Source organism: Galleria mellonella, unplaced genomic scaffold, assembly GCF_026898425.1.
Source record: "Galleria mellonella isolate WM207_F2 unplaced genomic scaffold, CSIRO_AGI_GalMel_v1 utg171, whole genome shotgun sequence".
Taxonomy (NCBI): Eukaryota; Metazoa; Arthropoda; class Insecta; order Lepidoptera; family Pyralidae; genus Galleria; species Galleria mellonella.
Genome location: NW_026442014.1, coordinates 5,157,385 through 5,177,826, shown reverse-complemented (window position 1 = coordinate 5,177,826; position 20,442 = coordinate 5,157,385). Strand labels below are relative to the sequence as shown.

At 30.7% G+C, this 20,442-nt stretch overlaps 1 protein-coding gene across 1 annotated transcript in view; it reads left to right on the top strand.

The window, feature by feature from the left end:
* Positions 1 to 7,394: 7,394 nt before the first annotated feature.
* The window catches only part of LOC113518216 (uncharacterized), a 161,187-nt gene continuing 148,139 nt past the window's right edge, over positions 7,395 to 20,442 (top strand). The window contains exon 1 of the mRNA XM_026903020.3: positions 7,395 to 7,539. Within this exon, the coding sequence (XP_026758821.2) occupies positions 7,491 to 7,539 (49 nt within the window). The 5' untranslated portion in view covers positions 7,395 to 7,490. The remainder of the gene's footprint in view (positions 7,540 to 20,442) is intronic.

Genomic DNA, 20,442 nt, shown 5'->3' with positions numbered 1-20,442 from the left:
TTAGTTTCGGACTAGATGGCATTGTGTAATATGCCCAGCAGTATTTGTTTATTATTTACTAGTGATTCGCTCTGCCTTCACACGGGTGCAATATTTGTTTATGTAGCCTTTAAACTATTCAACATAAGGTTGGTATTTTAAAGTAAGGGAAAGTACTGCACAAATATTGTCTAAGATTAAAAAAAAATATATGATAACCATCTTTTTGGCAGAGATATCAAACTTAGATATATGGTGTTGCAGACTCTTTTATAAACTTCTTTCATTTGAATCCGTTCAGCCATATTATAAAAAAATTGTTTGTTAAACAAATTACTGATTACGTTTATTGTGATTAATTATTGAAAATATATATTTACTAAAATAAAAAGTAGTCTATAGCACTCATGGATAATATACCTTTCTAAGAAGGAAAGAATTTTCAAAATCATTTCAGGATCAGTAGTACCGGAGATTACTCCGAACATCCAGACTCACAAATTTTTTCTTTTTATAATAATATAATATAGATTATATTATTTTGTCATATCCAAAGTCATTGTTTTCTTCCGAGGAGCAAGATTTTGATTTATATATTTATTTTTAGAAGTATTTTTAGGTTTTTTCTTTTAAGGTTCTTGATCCAAAGAGAGTGTCATAAAACATGGTATTTGTTAAAAACAGGTTTTTAAAACGTTTTAGTCTTTGTAAATATGACTTTTAATATTTAAATTATATGTAATTTAAATAAAATAACCATTTCATTATTTTTAAAAATTCTTTTGTTGAATAATAAAAATTATTTATATATTTTCAACTAACTTACAAAGGAAGGAGGTTTCTAATTTTTTTTAAGTTCGTTACTTCATAACTGCGTTAGTTTTAAATCGATTTGGATTATTTTTATCCGAAAGGATATAGTTACAGATTGGTCTTATAGAAATTTTATCAAAATCAGTTTAGTAGCTCAGTTTTTAACCTATTTATTTGTTTTGTCACAACTGATGTCGGTTTTCTCTTGTGAGTCACATTCTTTAATTACTTTCATGGTTCATACATATAATTTTATAGCATTTTTTCTAGTTAAAGACTACATATTTCAATGTTCATATAAAACACATATAGAAAGGAAAACAAATTAATGGCTCACTTGATGGTAAGTAGCAACGGTCATCTATAGATATGTACATTGCCTTTAATACTATAGAACGGAAGCATTTCAATTCAATCTCTTGATCTTCCTGCTTCTTTCTCGCATCGTGTTCCTCGCTAATTGAGGATCGTGACTCTCTGTAAAATTAACCTTTACTTAATGACTAGCGATTCAGCCCATCTTCGCTTCGTAAATAGAATTTTCGAAAATAATATATAGCTCATATTACTCGCTAATAATATATCAATAAATACATGGGTATTTATAAGAAATGCTGGAAGAGTGGAGTTTCCTAACTCAAGTATTGAATTATACTTAAAAGGAGACTACAGCCTATGTTTTTTAAGTTATGTAAAAGATTATTAAATATAGGTCAAAGAATTTTGAAAATCGATTGAGTAATTTTTAGTTTATGCCTTATAATTAAACAAATTTTTCCTTTTCATAATATTAGTATAAACGCCTATCTATCGGTATCTATTTTTTGCATCATAGAGGATTTTGTGGGACATTAGGCATGATGAATTGTGGACATTGTGAACAGATACTAGTCCTGAAGAAGTTGAAATCTTTTGATCATAAAACTTTATAAATATAATCATTATACAGACTCATCGCTGATTACATAAGGCTATACCTACAGGTGTGAAAGGATTTAGCAATCAATGTAGTCTAGTTTTTTTCTAGGTGCGCCACAGTGTGGGTTTTCTAATACGCATCTCACGTGTAGACTCAATTGTTACTAAATATATTACAACTGAGAATATAAATATATTACTTTATTCTTTATTCTTTATTGTACACAAAACATACTGGTAATTACAATTCATTATAAACATAATGTACAAAGGCGAGCTTATCTCTAATAAGAGATTTCATGTTAATGTGTTATTTTATAAATAAAAATAGGCAGTCATACGATCTGCATATATTGCATAAACGCATAAGTTATGTATACACAAAGAATAATACAAACTACACATTATAAATTAAAAAATACCCTGTAAACATACACATATATTTACACAAACATACATATACACATACATATATATATACATATAAACATATATAAATATACATACACATATACATAATACGTCATAATAAGTAATGCTCTCTTAGACGACGCTTAAATATGCCTATACTTGGTATTTATGGCAGACTTTCCATAGTCGAATGGATATAACTGTATTCCCAAAAGCCTGAGTATGATGTGGTGGAGTTCTTAGAAGTAATCGTGTCTGACTCTTGAATATAAATATTCATAACGCTCGCGGAGATAACAAGGAATGGATTATGCAAGATATTGTAAAGAAGATGGACATTCAATCGAAAACGTGAAGGTAACCATTTCAATTCTTTTCGATATTTGGAGACATGATCAAACTTACGCAAACCATAAACGAAACGAATGCATAAATTTTGTAGACGGTCAATTTTAGAAAATAACTCTGAAGTGGCGTCAAGAAAACATACATCCGCATAATCCATAAGGGGAAATAATAATGTTTGGGCTAAATTGACCTTTGTTTTAATAGGTAGAAAATTTTGTAGACGTCTGAGTGAGTGAACAGTCGCATGTACTTTTTTACTTATCTGGTTTACGTGAGACGTCCAGGAAAGATTTCTGTCAAAAAGTACGCCCAGATTTTTAACGACATTTGTATATGATATTATTGTCCCCTCATACACCACAGGTCATACGATGTCATGTATCTGCTTCCGATAATAATAACTTGTGATTTTGTTGGATTCACTAATAGACCATATGCATTTGCCCATCTTGAAATGTTTACCAGATCATGATTAATCAAGTCTATAGCAGTACCGATATCACAAATGTCAAAAAAACTGTACAGCAAGTCATCTGCGTATAGATGGAAGTAGGATGAAAAACGTCCTGCCAAGGAATTAATGAAAATAGAAAATAGAAGTGGTGACAGGACGCCACCCTGTGGAACGCCGGCAACAAGACCACACCAGTCGGAGCTGGTTTCATCCGACCGAACACACTGCATACGCCCCACAAGATAAGAATTATTATACCAGGGGAGATATATTAAGTGAGTCAAGGATACCGAGAATATCAAATAATTAAAGGCACTACTAAAGTCGAGTAAAGTGAGAATACATAGCTGTCTGTGCAGTGACAGTACTGTGAGCTGTACGAAACCCAGACTGAAAAGAAAGGAGTTTATTTTTAAAAAGATAAGATGACAATTGATCATAAACTAGATTTTCAAGTACTTTAGATAGAACAGGTAAGATAGAAATAGGACGATACTCGGAAAGGTACGTGGGAAATTAACGTAGGCTTTTTTCAGGCAGCAGGAAACGAACCTGTTTCCAAAGAATAATTTAAGATGTGAGAAAGAATCGGTGCAAGCTCATCTAAGAGAAGACGAAGCATCTGAATACAGATTTTGTCATCACCAACTGCTTTGGAAGTAATTGACAAGATTGATTTTTTAATATCACACGTAAGCTAGGAAAGAAAATGGTTTACAATTGGGTTTAGGCAAGTTTTTGAGTTCTCCAAGTAGTCTTTTTAATATGGTCCTCCATAATTACCGGAGGCGTCGAAAAATGACTATTCAATGCGTTGCTATCTAAATTAACTGGACACGAGTTTAAACATTTATTGTTCTTAGGAGTAGAGTTGAGCTGGCTTGAGACTTTCAGCTGAAGCATCTCTGCATCGATTACTTCGGTTTCGCAACCTCTTATATTTATTTAAATTTTCGATGGAGTGATTCTTTTTATACCTACGTTTAGCCTTCACGTTTTGCCATTATATTGCGTATGTTTTGTGACAACCACGAGAATTATAGGAGCATGTTTATCGAACAGATTATTTAACGTTTGATTAAGATATGTGACTTTTTCATCAATATTATTTAAATCATAAAGTATGAACCAATCAATCCTGCCAAAATCACTCCGTAATTTCTCCGAATCAATTTCCCTAAAATTTCGAAGCTCAAGAAATTTTACTCTCGGCTTAGGCATACGAATTTTGTAGGACAGATAGATTAGATCATGTTAGTGTCATGTTACTGTGGTCTGTTTCAATAGAATTCAATTAAAAGATTACAAAGTTTTGTTGAAATTATCACAGAAACACTCTTGAAATAAAATTACAAGCGTGTCACGTGTAGCTTCTATTATTACTAAAGATATTACAACTTAGAATATAAATTTAATTCTATAGTCTGTTTCAATAGAATTTAGTAAAATGGTTACAAAGTTTTCTTGAAATTTTAACAGAAATACTCTTGAAATTATAAGTATATCAGTTGTAAGTTTATATGTTATTAATACGAGTATATTATAACACAGAATATAAATATAATGCTACAGGTTGTTTCCATACAATTTATTGAAATTGTAACCAAGTGTAAGTTCAATTGTTACTAAATATATTATAACACAGAATATAAATATAATGCTACAGGTTGTTTCCATACAATTTATTGAAATGGTAACCAAGTGTAAGTTCAATTGTTACTAAATATATTATAACACAGAATATAAATAAAATGCTACAGGTTGTTTCCATACAATTTATTGAAATGGTAACCAAGTGTAAGTTCAATTGTTATTAAATATATTATAACACAGAATATAAATATAATGCTACAGGTTGTTTCCATACAATTTAATGAAATGGTAACCAAATGTAAGTTCAATTGTTACTAAATATATTATAACACAGAATATAAATATAATGCTACAGGTTGTTTCCATACAATTTAATGAAATGGTAACCAAATGTAAGTTCAATTGTTACTAAATATATTATAACACAGAATATAAATATAATGCTACAGGTTGTTTCCATACAATTTAATAAAATGGTAACCAAGTGTAAGTTCAATTGTAACTAAATATATTATAACACAGAATATAAATATAATGTTATAGGTTATTTCAATAGAATTTAATGAAATGGTAATCAAGTACAAGTTCAATTGTTACTAAATATATTATAACACACAATATAAATATAATGCTACAGGTTATTTCCATACAATTTAATGAAATGGTAACCAAATGTAAGTTCAATTGTTACTAAATATATTATAACACGGAATACAAATATAATGCTATAGGTTATTTCAATAGAATTTAATGTTTAAGCAATCAACGTAATAAAACATTCAATTAAATACTTTATTTTTATTAGAACTACTGTTGGGCATTTTTAGACTGTTTTATGATTATGTCATATATTCGTTTGTTTACATTTTCTATAAGAATTATTGAAAAATATTATACATAAACAAAGTCGCAGTGTAAAGTTAGATCATGCAAGGCCACGGAACAAAACTGGTAGTTCGTATTTTATACTTTTAATTACTCGACTGTACAGATGCGTATAAAATTTGGAGTGCGCCGGCGCCGGCTGCGTGCGAAATGGAAAGTGTACCGCGGCCTACTTGTGATTGGGCTATTGCGTAACACCATCGATGCACTGCTGCACCGCTTGTTGATCTTCACGCTTTTTCCACAATTAGGTGGAGTGACAGTAGTAAGATAGTTGTAATATTGCGTTAATGTTGAACCTAGCTCCTATGACAACCCAGGAAGGAGTTTCTTGCTGCTACTATACAGGAGGACCTGATCATAAACAATGCATTTTTTTGGAGGATTAAAGGTTGGAAGAAGATAAAGACGAATAAGAAGTTAGTTGACACAGAGCGTTTTTTTTTAAACAGTGAATATAGAATGGTAATTCCGCCTGCGCTGTTGGTATACGCTGGTGGGGTACCAGTGACAGATAATAGGTGAGGATGAAAGCAGATCAGTTAGCCCATCGCGACAAATTCAACAAGAATTAACTACGATAGTGTCCATGAGGAAATGAGTGGAGGTCAACCTGATTATATTGCACAATAATATGGTGAGATGGTAGTAGGAATATTGTGGGTTAGCAGTAGTAACGGCACGGGATAGCAGCGTGCAATGTTACGGACCGGCACTGCTGATTCTGAAGAAACATCTGTAACCCTTTTTTTGAAAAACCAAATGCTGCAGTCTTTCAGGAAAACCTTGACAGAGAGCATCTATTGAAGAATATTTGATACTGGAGAATCTATTCGAAAATATCCGCCATATGGTCCCGACATAGAATAGGCCACCCTTTACTTTCCCATTGGTGTCGTAAGAGGAGCTTGTTTTTACAACATAGGGGGTAAATTAGCTTGCAGCTTACTTGATGGTAAGTGACTACCGCCGCCTATGATCATCCACAACACCAAATGGGACGGGACGGCAAGGGATGAACACCAATGTCCCTCTTAAATATATCCAAAGCCTAACTCCAGTTCCCAAACCGCTTGTCAAGTGTGGCAACTATAGGCAAAACTCGCTAAAGAGGAGGCTTATGTTTAACAGTGGACAGTTAAAGGCTGATACTCATATGATGTTTCGACAATAATTACACTATTAAAGTTTAGCGATCGCGTTTATGTCTTTAACATGTAAGAGCTTGCACCATTGAATGGTTCACATCATAGCTACAGAATCCCATTAATTAAAAACAACTTAGCAGCTTGCTACACTTGTTACAAATTGTCCACATTGTGTGACTATCGTGGGTGTACACAATGCTTTATATTTATAATGATTTGGCTACTTGTTGCAAAATAATTATAAACATATTTTCAAGCGATTTTAAAAAGTAGATGGTTTTCAATTCAATAAAATGATGAAATATGTTACGGTATATTTTTGTCGATTTTAATGATTAATTTTTTTATCGATAGAGTCTATTTCCGTGTTAGTTCATTTAATAATTTTGTCACGATTAAAGTAGTCTTTTTTTTGCGGAATTATCAAGTATAAGATGTAGGTATGTAATCATAAACAAATGTTAAAAACAATCTGTGTGAATTATTGGAACTTATCACATGAATGTTACTTAATATCTTTGTAAGTAAATATTCCGAACCTTGACATTTGAGTTACTTCCGTAACCCTTACAGTTTTGGCACTTACACACAGATTCAATTTAGATAAAATATCATAATTTGACAGTGTGATATATTAACCATAAGCTTTGGCTATTTCGAGCAATAATATCGAATGGGCGTATTGTGCATACCTCGAAGGAGTCACGCGAACTATTTCACCCCACAGGGTATCCTTGTGAACGCTATCAATCCATGACATTTCGCTCACTTCCGTAACCCTTAAGCCTTCGCCCCACCACCGGCGCGCGCGCACCGATCGCCAAGAGTTGCAGCGCTCACTCCCGCGCACGCGCGCTGAGCTTACGCGCGTACTCAGTGTATCATGCTTCGGTGGTGAAGTGTCTGTGCTGTGTTGCAAAGACCGTGTTCTGTGCTACAATATGAGGTCGATTTGCGCCGCGGCGCTGCTCGCACTTGCGGCTATTACAGGTAATAATTGTGGGATACTCTCGTTTAGAGGATAAGGTGCGGTGATTTTTTTAGGGTGTTCGTAAATAGTATGGTGTTGAAAATGCATATTAGAAATATATATAAGGGATGTTATTATTATTTTTGAGTTAAAAATTGTAAGTATATATATATATTTCTTTTATTTTTCTATTTTATAGGAAACATTAATAATATAAACATTACCTTATTATAGATGATTTATATATAAGAAAATAAAAGTAATAATAATAAAAATAAGAAATAATAAAAAAAAAAAACTTTTTCATTACAACGACTAATTAAATATTTTGACTTATCCAAACCAAGTTTTCGTTTACGTAATTTAATGTACAATCATATAACCATAAGACTTATTTTATTGCGGCATTGACAAATATCATTATTTTAATTACCATCATTATCAGCTATTTAAGGTCCACTGTTGAATGTGGATCTCTCCAAATAAATTTAAATATAAATATATTACGCATCTTTTTGCATCTATTATAAGATTTCACAATCATTATTTAAACGATTAGAATAAAAAAAAAAAAAACAAAAAATGACAAGGTTTCATTCAAATTAGTAAAGTGTTTAATAAATGACGTCGCGCTAAAACGTAACCTATGTATGTGTGATGAAAGAGAATCGATACAAAAATAAACAGTATAATACTTTCGCTTTATTCATTAAAAGGCTTACGACTCATTTGGTATTTAAATCATGTCTCCTTCCTTTAACTTTCAATTTCGCTCGGCCCATTTCAAATCCTAAGTAAAGAATGTAAACACGCACTGAAACTGTCAACAAAGTGGACTAATTATAAAATGACTACTTGAAAGTAGGATACCTGTCGTTACAGTTATTTCACGTTAAATAATAGACGTATTAATGTAATTTATAACCATTAAATAAAGATAAATACTTTCCAATTACGTATCAGTTTAGTTTATATTATCTAGTCAGCTACTTTCGTTCTCAAAGCAGTAGTGTTTCATTCAGAACAGGCATGGGAAACACCAACAAAAACCGAGGCCGCACTACTGTTTTCTTGAGCAATGCGCAGTCAAAAGTATTTAGAAAAAGCGTGTTAATAACAGTCATACATAATATGACATGCTCGTGTTTCTGTACTGAACTTTTCGTGTTTTTGATTAATTGTAGCAAAGCACGTAGGTATGTAATATAATAAATATGTTGATGGTATTTTTTACAAATTTGTAGGATGATATTGAATAGAATTTAGCGGTGTTGTCTATTAGAATAGAAAAGATTATTAAATATACTTTGTACAAAAGTCGTTTGCTTTTGGGTACCTCTGTTTTTCAACCGTGAAGCAGTTGTGTTTGCATGGCTGTGTTTCGTTTATTAGAATGGAAAAGATTATTAAATATATCAAAAAGAAAATATATTATTATTATTTTAGCTAACAATTTCATATTTTAATGAATGAAAAAATGAGTACATTGTTAAATAAATATAATACAGAAATAAATATATAATAAATGTTCATAATCGTAATTCTAAACGGAGTAAATAGTGGTAATTTGTCTTTTATCGTTCTTGTTCTCGACTTACCCATGTTAGATTACGGTTCAATTAGGGTTCATGTAAATGTTCGCTATCGTCGTAGAAATGTCGGTAAAGTCAAAACATCACACAAATTGGTTTCGAATACATAATTTTTTAATTTGATAAGTGAGAATAATAAGCAACTAGACCTCGATGTTCTTAATTCTTGTAATAAAAACTTGTCACCCCGGTATCTTAAAATCTATTATTTTAATATCACTCTAATGCATCAACTCATTATAATTGATACACGTGAACGAACCCGAAGTCATTAGCTAGTTCCGAATTGTGAATGCGATTGCAACAGCGTAATTAGAGGCGATTTTTGCAATCTCCGCTTTGTTTTTGTGTCGCACGGTGGCCGCATGCGCGACTGCCGTATCGTAAATCGCCCGTAACGCCGCCGCCACCGTGCGGTGAAAATCACTAAATCATTTCCCCTTCGCACAAAAATTTAACTTTTAGGAGCGCTCGTGATCGAAATTTACTAAACGACTTATATATAAAATCTAATAGTCTATTTTTTAGCCGCGTTTTAAGGTCTCTCAATATATCTAAATATTATATTTTTGAGTAAATAATTCTTATCTATTTATTTTACGCGTTGCCGGTAGATCAGCGGGTTCTCTATGTAATCTATGGGTATTGTTTACGTCACCCAAGAAAAGTATGTAATAATCAATAGTATATATAATATTCTATACTCGTACATTGATCGATAGCCTCTAGTATTTTAAAAAATAAAAGAAAAAATAATGCTATTTTTTGTTAACATAACTTAGGAACGGTTAAACAGATTCAGTTAGTAGAGAGATAGGTAGATAAACTTTTTATCTGCATTAAGACATTTACAAAATAATTGACAATTGTAACAAAAAATAAATAAATAAACAGTATTAAACAAAAGGACCAATATATATACAAAGTAATATTCCTTACAATACATTAATATTTGATCATAGGTATGTTTATTGAGGTTTAACGACAACAATAGATCATTCAAAACACGAACAAAACGACTAGGCTGTACACTCTATGTTTTTATCGTAAGTTTAAAAAAAAAATGTAAGAATGGTAATTATTTTGCATTGTATTATACAACAATAATAATTTGATACCGCTCTTTGCATTTCGGTATACATAATTTAATAGTACAGCATTAATAATATTGTATGTACTTATGTAATACAAATTTGTTACGTGATAGCGTTTTGTGTGATTCGTGTGGGTTGATACCGTTTATTTATCTATTCAGAATAGCCACGCCTACAACATATGCATCTGCAGATGTTGTCTTGCAGTTTACGAGGTCCATTTTTTCTTATCTGAATAAAAATTGTTCTATCTCTCAAATTGGAGCAAACAATATATATTTACGAAATTTCATTAAAATCTATTCAGCGGTTTTGGAGATTGGTGTGAAACAAACATCGTGATTTTTATATATTAAGATGTAGTTAAAGTTCGACAAAGACGATGGACATATTGCCCGAGAACAATTTTTATATATTTTTTTCTAATCCAGTTACAAATAAACCTAACTTTCTTTTCTAGAAATGTAACAATAAAATTATTAAAAAAAAATTGGTATTATTCCTGATTAGATAAAGGGATAAAAAATATTATGCAAACAAAAAAAAGGAATTATTAATTTATGATATTAAAAAAAGTAGAAAGTGTTTATTGAGGGGTCCAATATTATCTAACAGATTCAAAAATCAAAGTTAAAAAGATTTTCTTTTTTACTTCGATTTTCTTGTGGTTGTTATATTTCGAATATAACGCGATATTTTATTACGTTTATTGAATCAGTTTTTTTTTGTGGATTAAAATTTTTAACAGTGTAATTGACAAGTTTCCCTTAAATAGAAAAGAATTATAAGAAAATAGTTATCATTTCTGATTGTGAAACATTTGGTAAGAGCAAGAAATACCATTACTGGCGCATGCGCATAACATGGTCATAATGTTGCAATAATGCATAAGATAAAATCTATGCATTCATTCACCTTGAGTGAATGTACGGTGAACTTCATGCATCGGTTTAACAGCGTGTCGAATTATTTATGTATTAATATATTTATAAAATATATTTGTCATATTAATATAATAATATTAGCATACAAATAGGTTTATAATTATATATAAACTTTGATGCAACTTATGTGCTGTATATTTATTATATACATGCATGCATATTATGATGGAAAATGTCTTATGGCTTTTTTTGGCTTTTACCATTATTAGATTTGTTAAGGGAAGATTAAATTTATTTATTTATTAAACTTTAATATACCTAGAAAGTATATAAATATACCAGAGGGAGACTGAACAAAAGTCGTTTGCTTGGGTACCTCTGTCCCATTCGTGTTTCTACCGTGAAGCAGGTGTGTTTGCATGGCTGTGTTTCAGTTTGAAGGGTAAAATATGGCAGTGAATTTACAGGGTACTGAGTCCTCAGGAATGGCAACGCATGGGGCGTATCATGGACGAAACAGTATACTCTGTTATGTCCATGGTACTGCTCATGTCTATAGGCGACGGTTACCATTTTCCATCAGGTGTGCCGTCAGCTTAATGCGTCATTTTAAGTTGTATAAAAAAAAGTGTAAATGGCGGACTTAATACCATTTAATATTATATACCCGTCAACCGTAGACAGGAATAACTGAAAATGTATTTGACAGTACAACGTAATGAACAATATTAAATTAAAACAGTAATTTAAAAATAACATATGTACATACAGAATTTAATATTAAAAAAAATCAACACGAAATAAATACTTTCCATTAGAAGAAGAAAAATGTTATTTATTGGTCATACATAAAAACAAACCATGGAATCTATTTACAATTGGCGAGAATAACAAGATTGATAAAAATTCTATTAAATTATTGATTAATTTTCCATATTTATCAATAACTAATATTACAAACAGGAATGTATATTGTTTTGTATGTTTGTCATGAATAAGCTCAAAAACTATTGGACTCATTTCTAAAATTCTTTCCCCATTAGAACGTTGCATTATCCCTAAGTAACATAGGCTATATTAATTACTAGAAAAAATAAGGGATCCATGCTAAAACTTTAATAATGTAACCCAGCCCATGCGAAGCTGGGACAGGCCGATATTCAATCATAATTTAGAAACTTCTAATAGTGAACATTAATCAGTAATAAGAATATTATTAAATATCGTTTAAATTTTAGAAATCGATGCTTAAAATGTATTTGGAAACTATAAAATAATAAATCTATTTATCATGTTTATTATCAATTTGTTCTATGATTAATGTTTCAGATAAATATAGAGACATTTAGATATTATTTTTAAGTAGTATCTCAAATAATATAAACTTAGAGATAATATTTGATATTAATATTTGAGTATGAAGTTCTTAAAATTTCTTACAAAAAGAAATGTTACATATTATTTATTAAAAATTTTAACTACATTTAAATAATTTACGTATATATGGAAAATATATTTTTATATCAACTCAACTCTCTAACTAGAGAGTCTCCATATGATAATAATAATAATAGTTTATTTACTCAAATAAGGGTATTACAGATGGTACACATTAGGTAATTACGCCTCCATATTTTAGCATATATGATGCGCAAATCTATTTTTAGTATAAAATCTAGCAAAATAATATTATTAATGCAGTTATAACATCACTATGTCTTAATTATATTAAATTACACAAAAAAAATTACATCAAAATTTTGTCTCATGGGAGTACAACGCAGTCATTTATCGTTTGTTTAATTTTTAACACAGTCTATCATACAGATTTCGTTAACATTATAGTATGCTTAGTCAAATAGTAACTTCTTATGGTTACTTAAACTAAGATGAAAATATGAAATCTAGTTACAGACAGCTACGTAAAATATATAATACAGTCTACGTAAACGTAGACTGTATTATATTTTCAAGTGATATAATATATTCTAAGAATACATCTTATACATTCATCCAAGCACGATTGCCATCTGTAACCACAGATACAAGAAAGCAATGTCGAAAACCGTCTACCCATTAGTTCCGCACTCGGGCCCGATCCATCAACTTCGCAACCCACCACATATGTATTTGTACAGCAACACAAGTTACTGCAATTGATACGGATGCCCGTGTTTTCACGAAAACACCACAAACTGTTACCTCATACGTATTCAACGATTACCTTGGTATTGTTACGCAAGAGTTTTTCCAGTTCGCCATTGAATTCGATGTGTATCAGAATCGTGAATTCGTGATACGCGGTATTTGACAACTTTCGACCGTTGGTCAATTGCTGTTTTGCTTTCTTGTTGGCTTTAAAAAATAGATACGATAATGATATACTGTTTTCTATTTGTACTACGCTCACTAGTTTACTTGTAAATACATTTGCAGTGCAGCGCAATTTATAATTACTAGATCATATTATCATATCAGCCTTCAATTATCCATCGTTGAAGTTGAAGCCTCCCCCTTGGGGGGTTTTGCCAGTAGTTACCACGCTTGGCAGGCGGACTGACAAGTGCAGCTAGGTTTTAGAGATATTTTAAGAGGGACGCTGCTACCCATCTCTAGACCTCTTTTAGTCGCCTCTTACGACATTCAAGGGAAAGGGAGGGGTAGCCTATGATGATGGCAATGACTCAATGCTCAATGAAAGGTAATTAGATAAATTATATATTTTTTTATCTGTGGTTCAGCGGAATTTTATAGTCACATTTGATTTGGGGTTTCTTCATTATCAGCCGTTATCTGTCCACTGCTGAATATAGGCCTTCTCCTATTTAGGGATTTTACCAGTATCACGCTTGGTAAGCGTATTGGTAACCACAGTTGGGCTTTGGTGATATTTAAAGAGTGATGTTGCTGTACATCTCTCGACCATTAAGTTTGTTTAGCCGTCTCTTACAACACCTATGGCTCAATTTATGCCGGAACCACATGGCAATAGTACAGAGGTATTCCTTACAAATTTGTGGTGTTATTAAGCTAATCAATATGGCAAAGAGAATACTACATATTTTTGTCTCGTCCATATTTTGAAATTTAAGATGAAAAACTAGTTTATTTAGACGAATTGTCATCTTTGGAAAAATAAAAAATGAAGCAATACTCAGTACCAGGTTCTTAGTAATAAAAATATATACATAAATAAAAATCAATTGATGATTGTAAGTGCGTCACTGCAGAAGGCTGCACCTATTTTGCTAATTCTTTTTTTGTTGTTTGTCATTATTAAGACAGGGTTTGTATTCTATTAATGATTATAACATTTAAAATTTCAAAGTACTCCTTGCTAGCTGTGGCTATGAAGCTGGTAGAAATTGCTTTCTATGATTGGTTAGGATAAAAACGGTTATTCTCATGTTCATTAAAGTCTGACGTCTATGTCATTACTACATATCAAGCAGTGATCTCTTCTCGCGTTCTACTTACCTAGTATATAAAAATATAATTAAAACGTGTACCTGTTAAAATATTATGATTGGCATAATAATTATCTGTAATGGTTTAGTTCATTTTGCCTATGTTTATTATTATTACAGTTAATCCGGGAATTAGTAAAGATTGTTTGTGATAACGGTTTTTGTCGGAAATTCCTACCTGTATTATTAATAGTTGGTTTCATCAAATTAATTAACAAGCTAATCATTGTGGTTTATTTGCAGAAATTATTATTTAATATGCGTTCAACATTTTCAACTCTGCGATTATTAATATTTACGTCTTATATATGCATTGCTATATATAATATATTTCGAAACACTTTTTGCATTTTATTTGGTAGTGTTAAGTCTTCAACAAATTACGATATAGTTGAATTGAGAACCTTTCCTTTCTGAAATCGGTAAAATTGTTCACTTATAGTAACATATCACAATGACATAATGAATGAACGATGAGTACAATGTTTACAAATTAACATCCTAAGGCCTGCATCAATCAATACGTTGGTAGAGTTGAATATATCCGGTATTTAGCTTAAGAGTTTTAATTGATGTTTTTTAATCATCATTCAAGTAAATTATACATACACAAAATGCAATCAAATTGAGAATTTGTTCGTTTTGAAGTCAAGAAGTCCCTCACTAACAGTAGCATATCATAATGACATACTGAGTGAACGATGAGTATAATGTCAACATATTGACATCCCTAATGACTGCATCGGTCAACACGTTACTAAACTTAAATATATTTGGATTTAACTTTCGTGTTTTAATTGATGTAGTTTAATCTTCACAAATGAACCTATTCGTTTTGAAACTGTGAGGTCCTTCACGAACAGTAGCATATCATAATGACATAATGAGTGAACGATGAGTATAACGTCGACACATTGACACCTTTAATAACTGCAACAGTCAATAGGTATGTTACTAGAATTAAATATATTTGGCACTTATCTTCCGTGTTTTAATTAACGTAGTTTAATCTTCACAAATTATACATAAAAAAAATGCAGTGGAATTGAGAATCTATTTGTTTTGAAGTCTAGAGGTCCTTCACTAACAGTAGCATATCATAATGACATAATGAGTGAACGATGAGTATAATGTCGACACATTGACACCCCTAATGACCGCATCAGTCAATACGTCACCGAAGCTAAATACCAAACGGCAATAATGTCGGCCAAGGCTCCGACCGGTCGCAATTTCACAAACATTAGCATTAGTAATTCTGCGCGTGTCCATATTCCTCTTATTTGGGACCTAAGTGACAAAAGAACCCAACTGTCTTTTCTTTTATGTGGAAATCTTTGGAATGCATGCCATTAACATTGGCATATATTTTGAAGTCGAAAAGATATTGTGTTAGCTCATTATCTAGGCTACTTATTGTTCCTATTTTTTGTCACAAAGCAAACAATCTAGCGGTTTTCTTGATGGAATATGGTAACTGTTGTCTGCAGATGAATCCAATAGAGTCATAAACAGAATATGACAGAATAAAGTGTGCCGTCCGTAGCGACAACGTTACAACCTTCATCTCTCAATGTATTATAAAGAAGAAACAGCTTAATACTTGTCATAGTTTCTAAAACAATGTTCTTGTTTACTTCTGCTTGTATTTCCATTTACTTTTAAATCGCGCAACAATCGATTTTGATACAGTGAAACCCCACTGTCATGTAGATATTTTTTTTTATGAAAGATTTGGATAAATAATTAATTCCGATACGAAGTCATGGAGAGTCATTAGTGTGTGCATCATAAATATTAATTGAAATTTATATTAGTAACAACTTAATATTTGATTATATAATTTAGTATTTACATTTGAACTAATAATTTAAGATTGAATTCCAAAAAAAAAAACCGCTTTAATTATAGCAAAATCGGTTATTTTGATTTAAAAATTAAATGATTGAATTAATTTAAATATAATTTTTATGAAATCAATCTGATAGAATATCCTTTCAGAGAAAAAAAAATATTCAAAATCGGTGTACAGTTGGCGGTGTTTTGAGGTAACAAACATAAAAAAGTACGACTAAAGCCTTCGAGTACTGTATAGATAACTATTTCTTGTTATTCCAAGAAAGCACCTCATTCATGTGTTAAATTTGTTTTTTTTTTAATATTACTTTTTTTTATAGTTATTACGTGGCGATTACATAGCAATGTTCTTCTTCTAGTTATAGACTTCAAAGTATGCAACAATATATAAGATTTATTCCAATTACAAGTAGATAAATACGAGCCGCTTCTCGTTAATGTATAGGCATATTTTAATGGGTTATATTTTATAATAGAAAGTGCTCGAAGGTACATTCAAATAAATTTTAATGGGAAGCAATATTGTGTTGTTGTCCAACTATCTCTTTGCTGTTTGTTATTTAATACTTAGGTTATACAAATATAATTATCGTAATAATTGAAATTAGTGTATTTTAATTTATTGTATCATTAGTAATTTTAAAAATTATCTTACTGCAATGATATTGAATTTTAATACTAAATGACAAAGAGAAGAATTCATGCGCCACTTTAACTTAAATTAATTGAATGTTGGTCTCATTCAATCTGTGTTAGCTGAACTTAAACCAGAAATTTTTGAACATCTCTGTAAATTATTGATGCCCATTAATTCTTCTCTTTCCGCGTCTAGGGAAAGTAGATAAAGTTTTGTTCGAGAAATCAGTTCAGGGTACAATAGGACTGATGTGCCTGAAAAAGGTAAAAGCCCTTAAAATAATATTAAAAAAAAGGTGCAAATTAAATTATTTTACGAACTCTATTTGATATAAAAATATCTATCAATCACACATCAAGCTATAATTTTGTATTTTTTTCTCTACTCTATTTGATATAAAAATATCTATCAATCACACATCAAGCTATAGAAATTTTTATTAAACATTCAAATTATAATATGCTTTAATCTTCGACACATAAAAAATATTTCAATTAGATACTTAAAAATAAATATTTATGATTTTTATATTTTAATTATGTTTTCTTTTATAATTTATAATTATCATGTGTCTAATTATAATAAATGTAACGAACCTTTAAATTTTATTTCCAAATAGAGTTCGATACTTTCATGTAATAAAATATTACCTAACAAATTTATGATCTACTAGCTTTTACCCATGACTTCGTCCGCGTAACTGACTGGGATAAAAAGTAGTCTGTATTCTTCTCAATCTCATATATAATCCGTAATGGCGCTATAAGGTATTAAATAAACAAACAAACTCACTTACTCACTATAACAGTAAGGATACATCTCCATATACATACATCTATACACGATACATCATACAACAAGTATTTTTTGGCAAACTTAAGATTAACTTTATCTAAATGTACTGTTCAATGAACCTGTATTACTAGTAATATATCTTATATGTATGTATCTATATCGTCAATGAATATGTCGTTTGACAAATATACTTTATGTAATTGGTTAGTGTATGACAATTATGGTCATTACCATTAAATTCTAGTTTTATATGGCCTACAAGGTTAATTAACCATATATGCCATTCAAAATTTATATGGGAATAATTTACCTATATTTATATATATTGAATTTCTAGAATTGAATTTTATTTCGCCAAATCCATGACTCATCCGTCTTGAATATTTAATAACGTAATGTCATAATCGTGTATACCTATTCGTATTTACATTATATTAAACATAGATCTTTCTCTTTGATTTTCAATAAGATATAACTGTGAAATTACAGAGTATGGAGGCACTACAAGTATTAAATACGATAGCCCGATCCTCTCATTGTGGGTCAAAATTATTATAGGGGCCATAAAATGAATTTTGTATTTTTTTTGTCTACTAACATAGTTTAAGTCAATTGTTACTAACAAAAATGGATCTTTGTAATCTATAATAAAGAAAATGTTATTATTATTACACTTTAACACCTTAGGCCTTAGAAATGACTACATCATATGAAACATTATCTTTAAGTCGATGGTTTATAAGAGACGGGAATTAATGTGATTATTTAGGTAAACTATGATAATATATATGTTATTTTTTTTAATGGGAGAAAAATAATGAAATGATAACTCCGTTCGCGCTATCAGTATACGCTGGCAGGATACAAGTGAGTGATGACAGGTGATAATGAAAGCAGGTCAGTTAGCCTGTAGTGACGAATTTCACAAGAAATAATCACCTTGGTTTTCAGAGTGAACCGCGTGGAAGTCGATTTGATGGATTATATTTATGTCAATAGGGCTTTTAGACCTCATTATTAACAATTCTTTTCCCACCAATTTATCTGAATTATCTCGTCGTTTCGATCAGACTACATCGGTGGGTCACAAATATATTGGTAAATTATCAAACGAGTAGTTCATCAAAATGATCGCGTCTCCTATAAACCATGTAACGCGAAAGTCTTATAGTTTATATGAATCGATTCAATAATACGTACGTACGTACGTATTTTTATAAATAAATCAACATGAAATGCAGCGAAAGTATATTTATATCTGTTTTTTGTAACACGAAAGTAAATGCCATATCATAAAATAATCCAGTACAGAATTGATGTGGGCAAAATACGGTCAAATTGAAATCTTCTCCTTTTTAAAGTCGGTTTAAAAATGTAACAATTGTGTTTATACGAGTATAAATGGTATTTTACGTTAAATATTGAATACACCAAAATGACGTCGATAAGTGATCGACTTGTTTTAATAATAACTATGCTAATATGCAACTATTCGTGTTTTAGTCATGTCGTAATGTCACATTCTCATGATGTTAGGTAGTAAAAAAATAGTAACATAAGTACTTTTTCAAAAGCATCTAAAAAGAGTAAAAATTAATTTAAAATAATTTAAATAAATTGAAACGCTGCTCGTTGGTAAGTGCATCATTTGAAATGACTTATTTATTAAACGCTTAGGTTAATTTTTTAAAAAATTATCTTAATATTTATATATAATAGTAAGGCATTTAGAGAAAAATAAAAACTAAAGTTGGAAAATAGGCGTTGTCCTCAGTACCTGTCAGGTCAGCTCTGCTATCAGAGAGCATACCATGGTAGAGAATAAACAAAAATCACTGCTTTGTCGATCACATTTGCTCTTTTAAGGGCATTATTAAAAAGGAAATAAGACTTAAATAGATTTCAAACGTTTTCTTTATTACTATCTATGAAGTTATTCAAATCTAATTTTAATGTTTTTGGAATTAATTGCCTATAAATATAAAGAGATTGGTTAGTGGTGAGGCCGCCCTTTGTATAACTTCTCATTAATATTTACTGTAATTATTATTTTTTACTTGGTGCAATAAAGTGTAAAATAAATAAAGAAATATAACGATAATGTGAAAAATTATTATTTCGCATCAATTACGCAATAATGACGGCGGCAGACACTACGGTATATATTATTGTTATTGTTCAGAACGCAACGTTCTGCGTACTTTCACGGTCATGAATGCGGACTTTCTTCATGTGTCTGTCCATTGTTCGCCAGGTGTAGTGTTCCCCTCATTAGTCTACCGAATGATGCAATATCACGTCTTGTAATTATTTCGGCTAATCACGGCAATGACGTAATTTTGCACTTTCAATTGAAACCAAAAGTGCAAATAAAGAAATACACAGACGACCATTCGAAACGAAATATGCATAACGCTTAGAAAGGGAACTGTTGATCTATGGTATTAATTATATTTTTAGAATATTTCTATAGGGTACTTTCATAATATGCATCATATTACGAGTATACAATATTTTAATTTGACAAGATTAAAATATTGTGTAGTAATCAATCTATTGGGGCGAATTAATTTGGTAAAGCTGACTCAGCTTTTTTA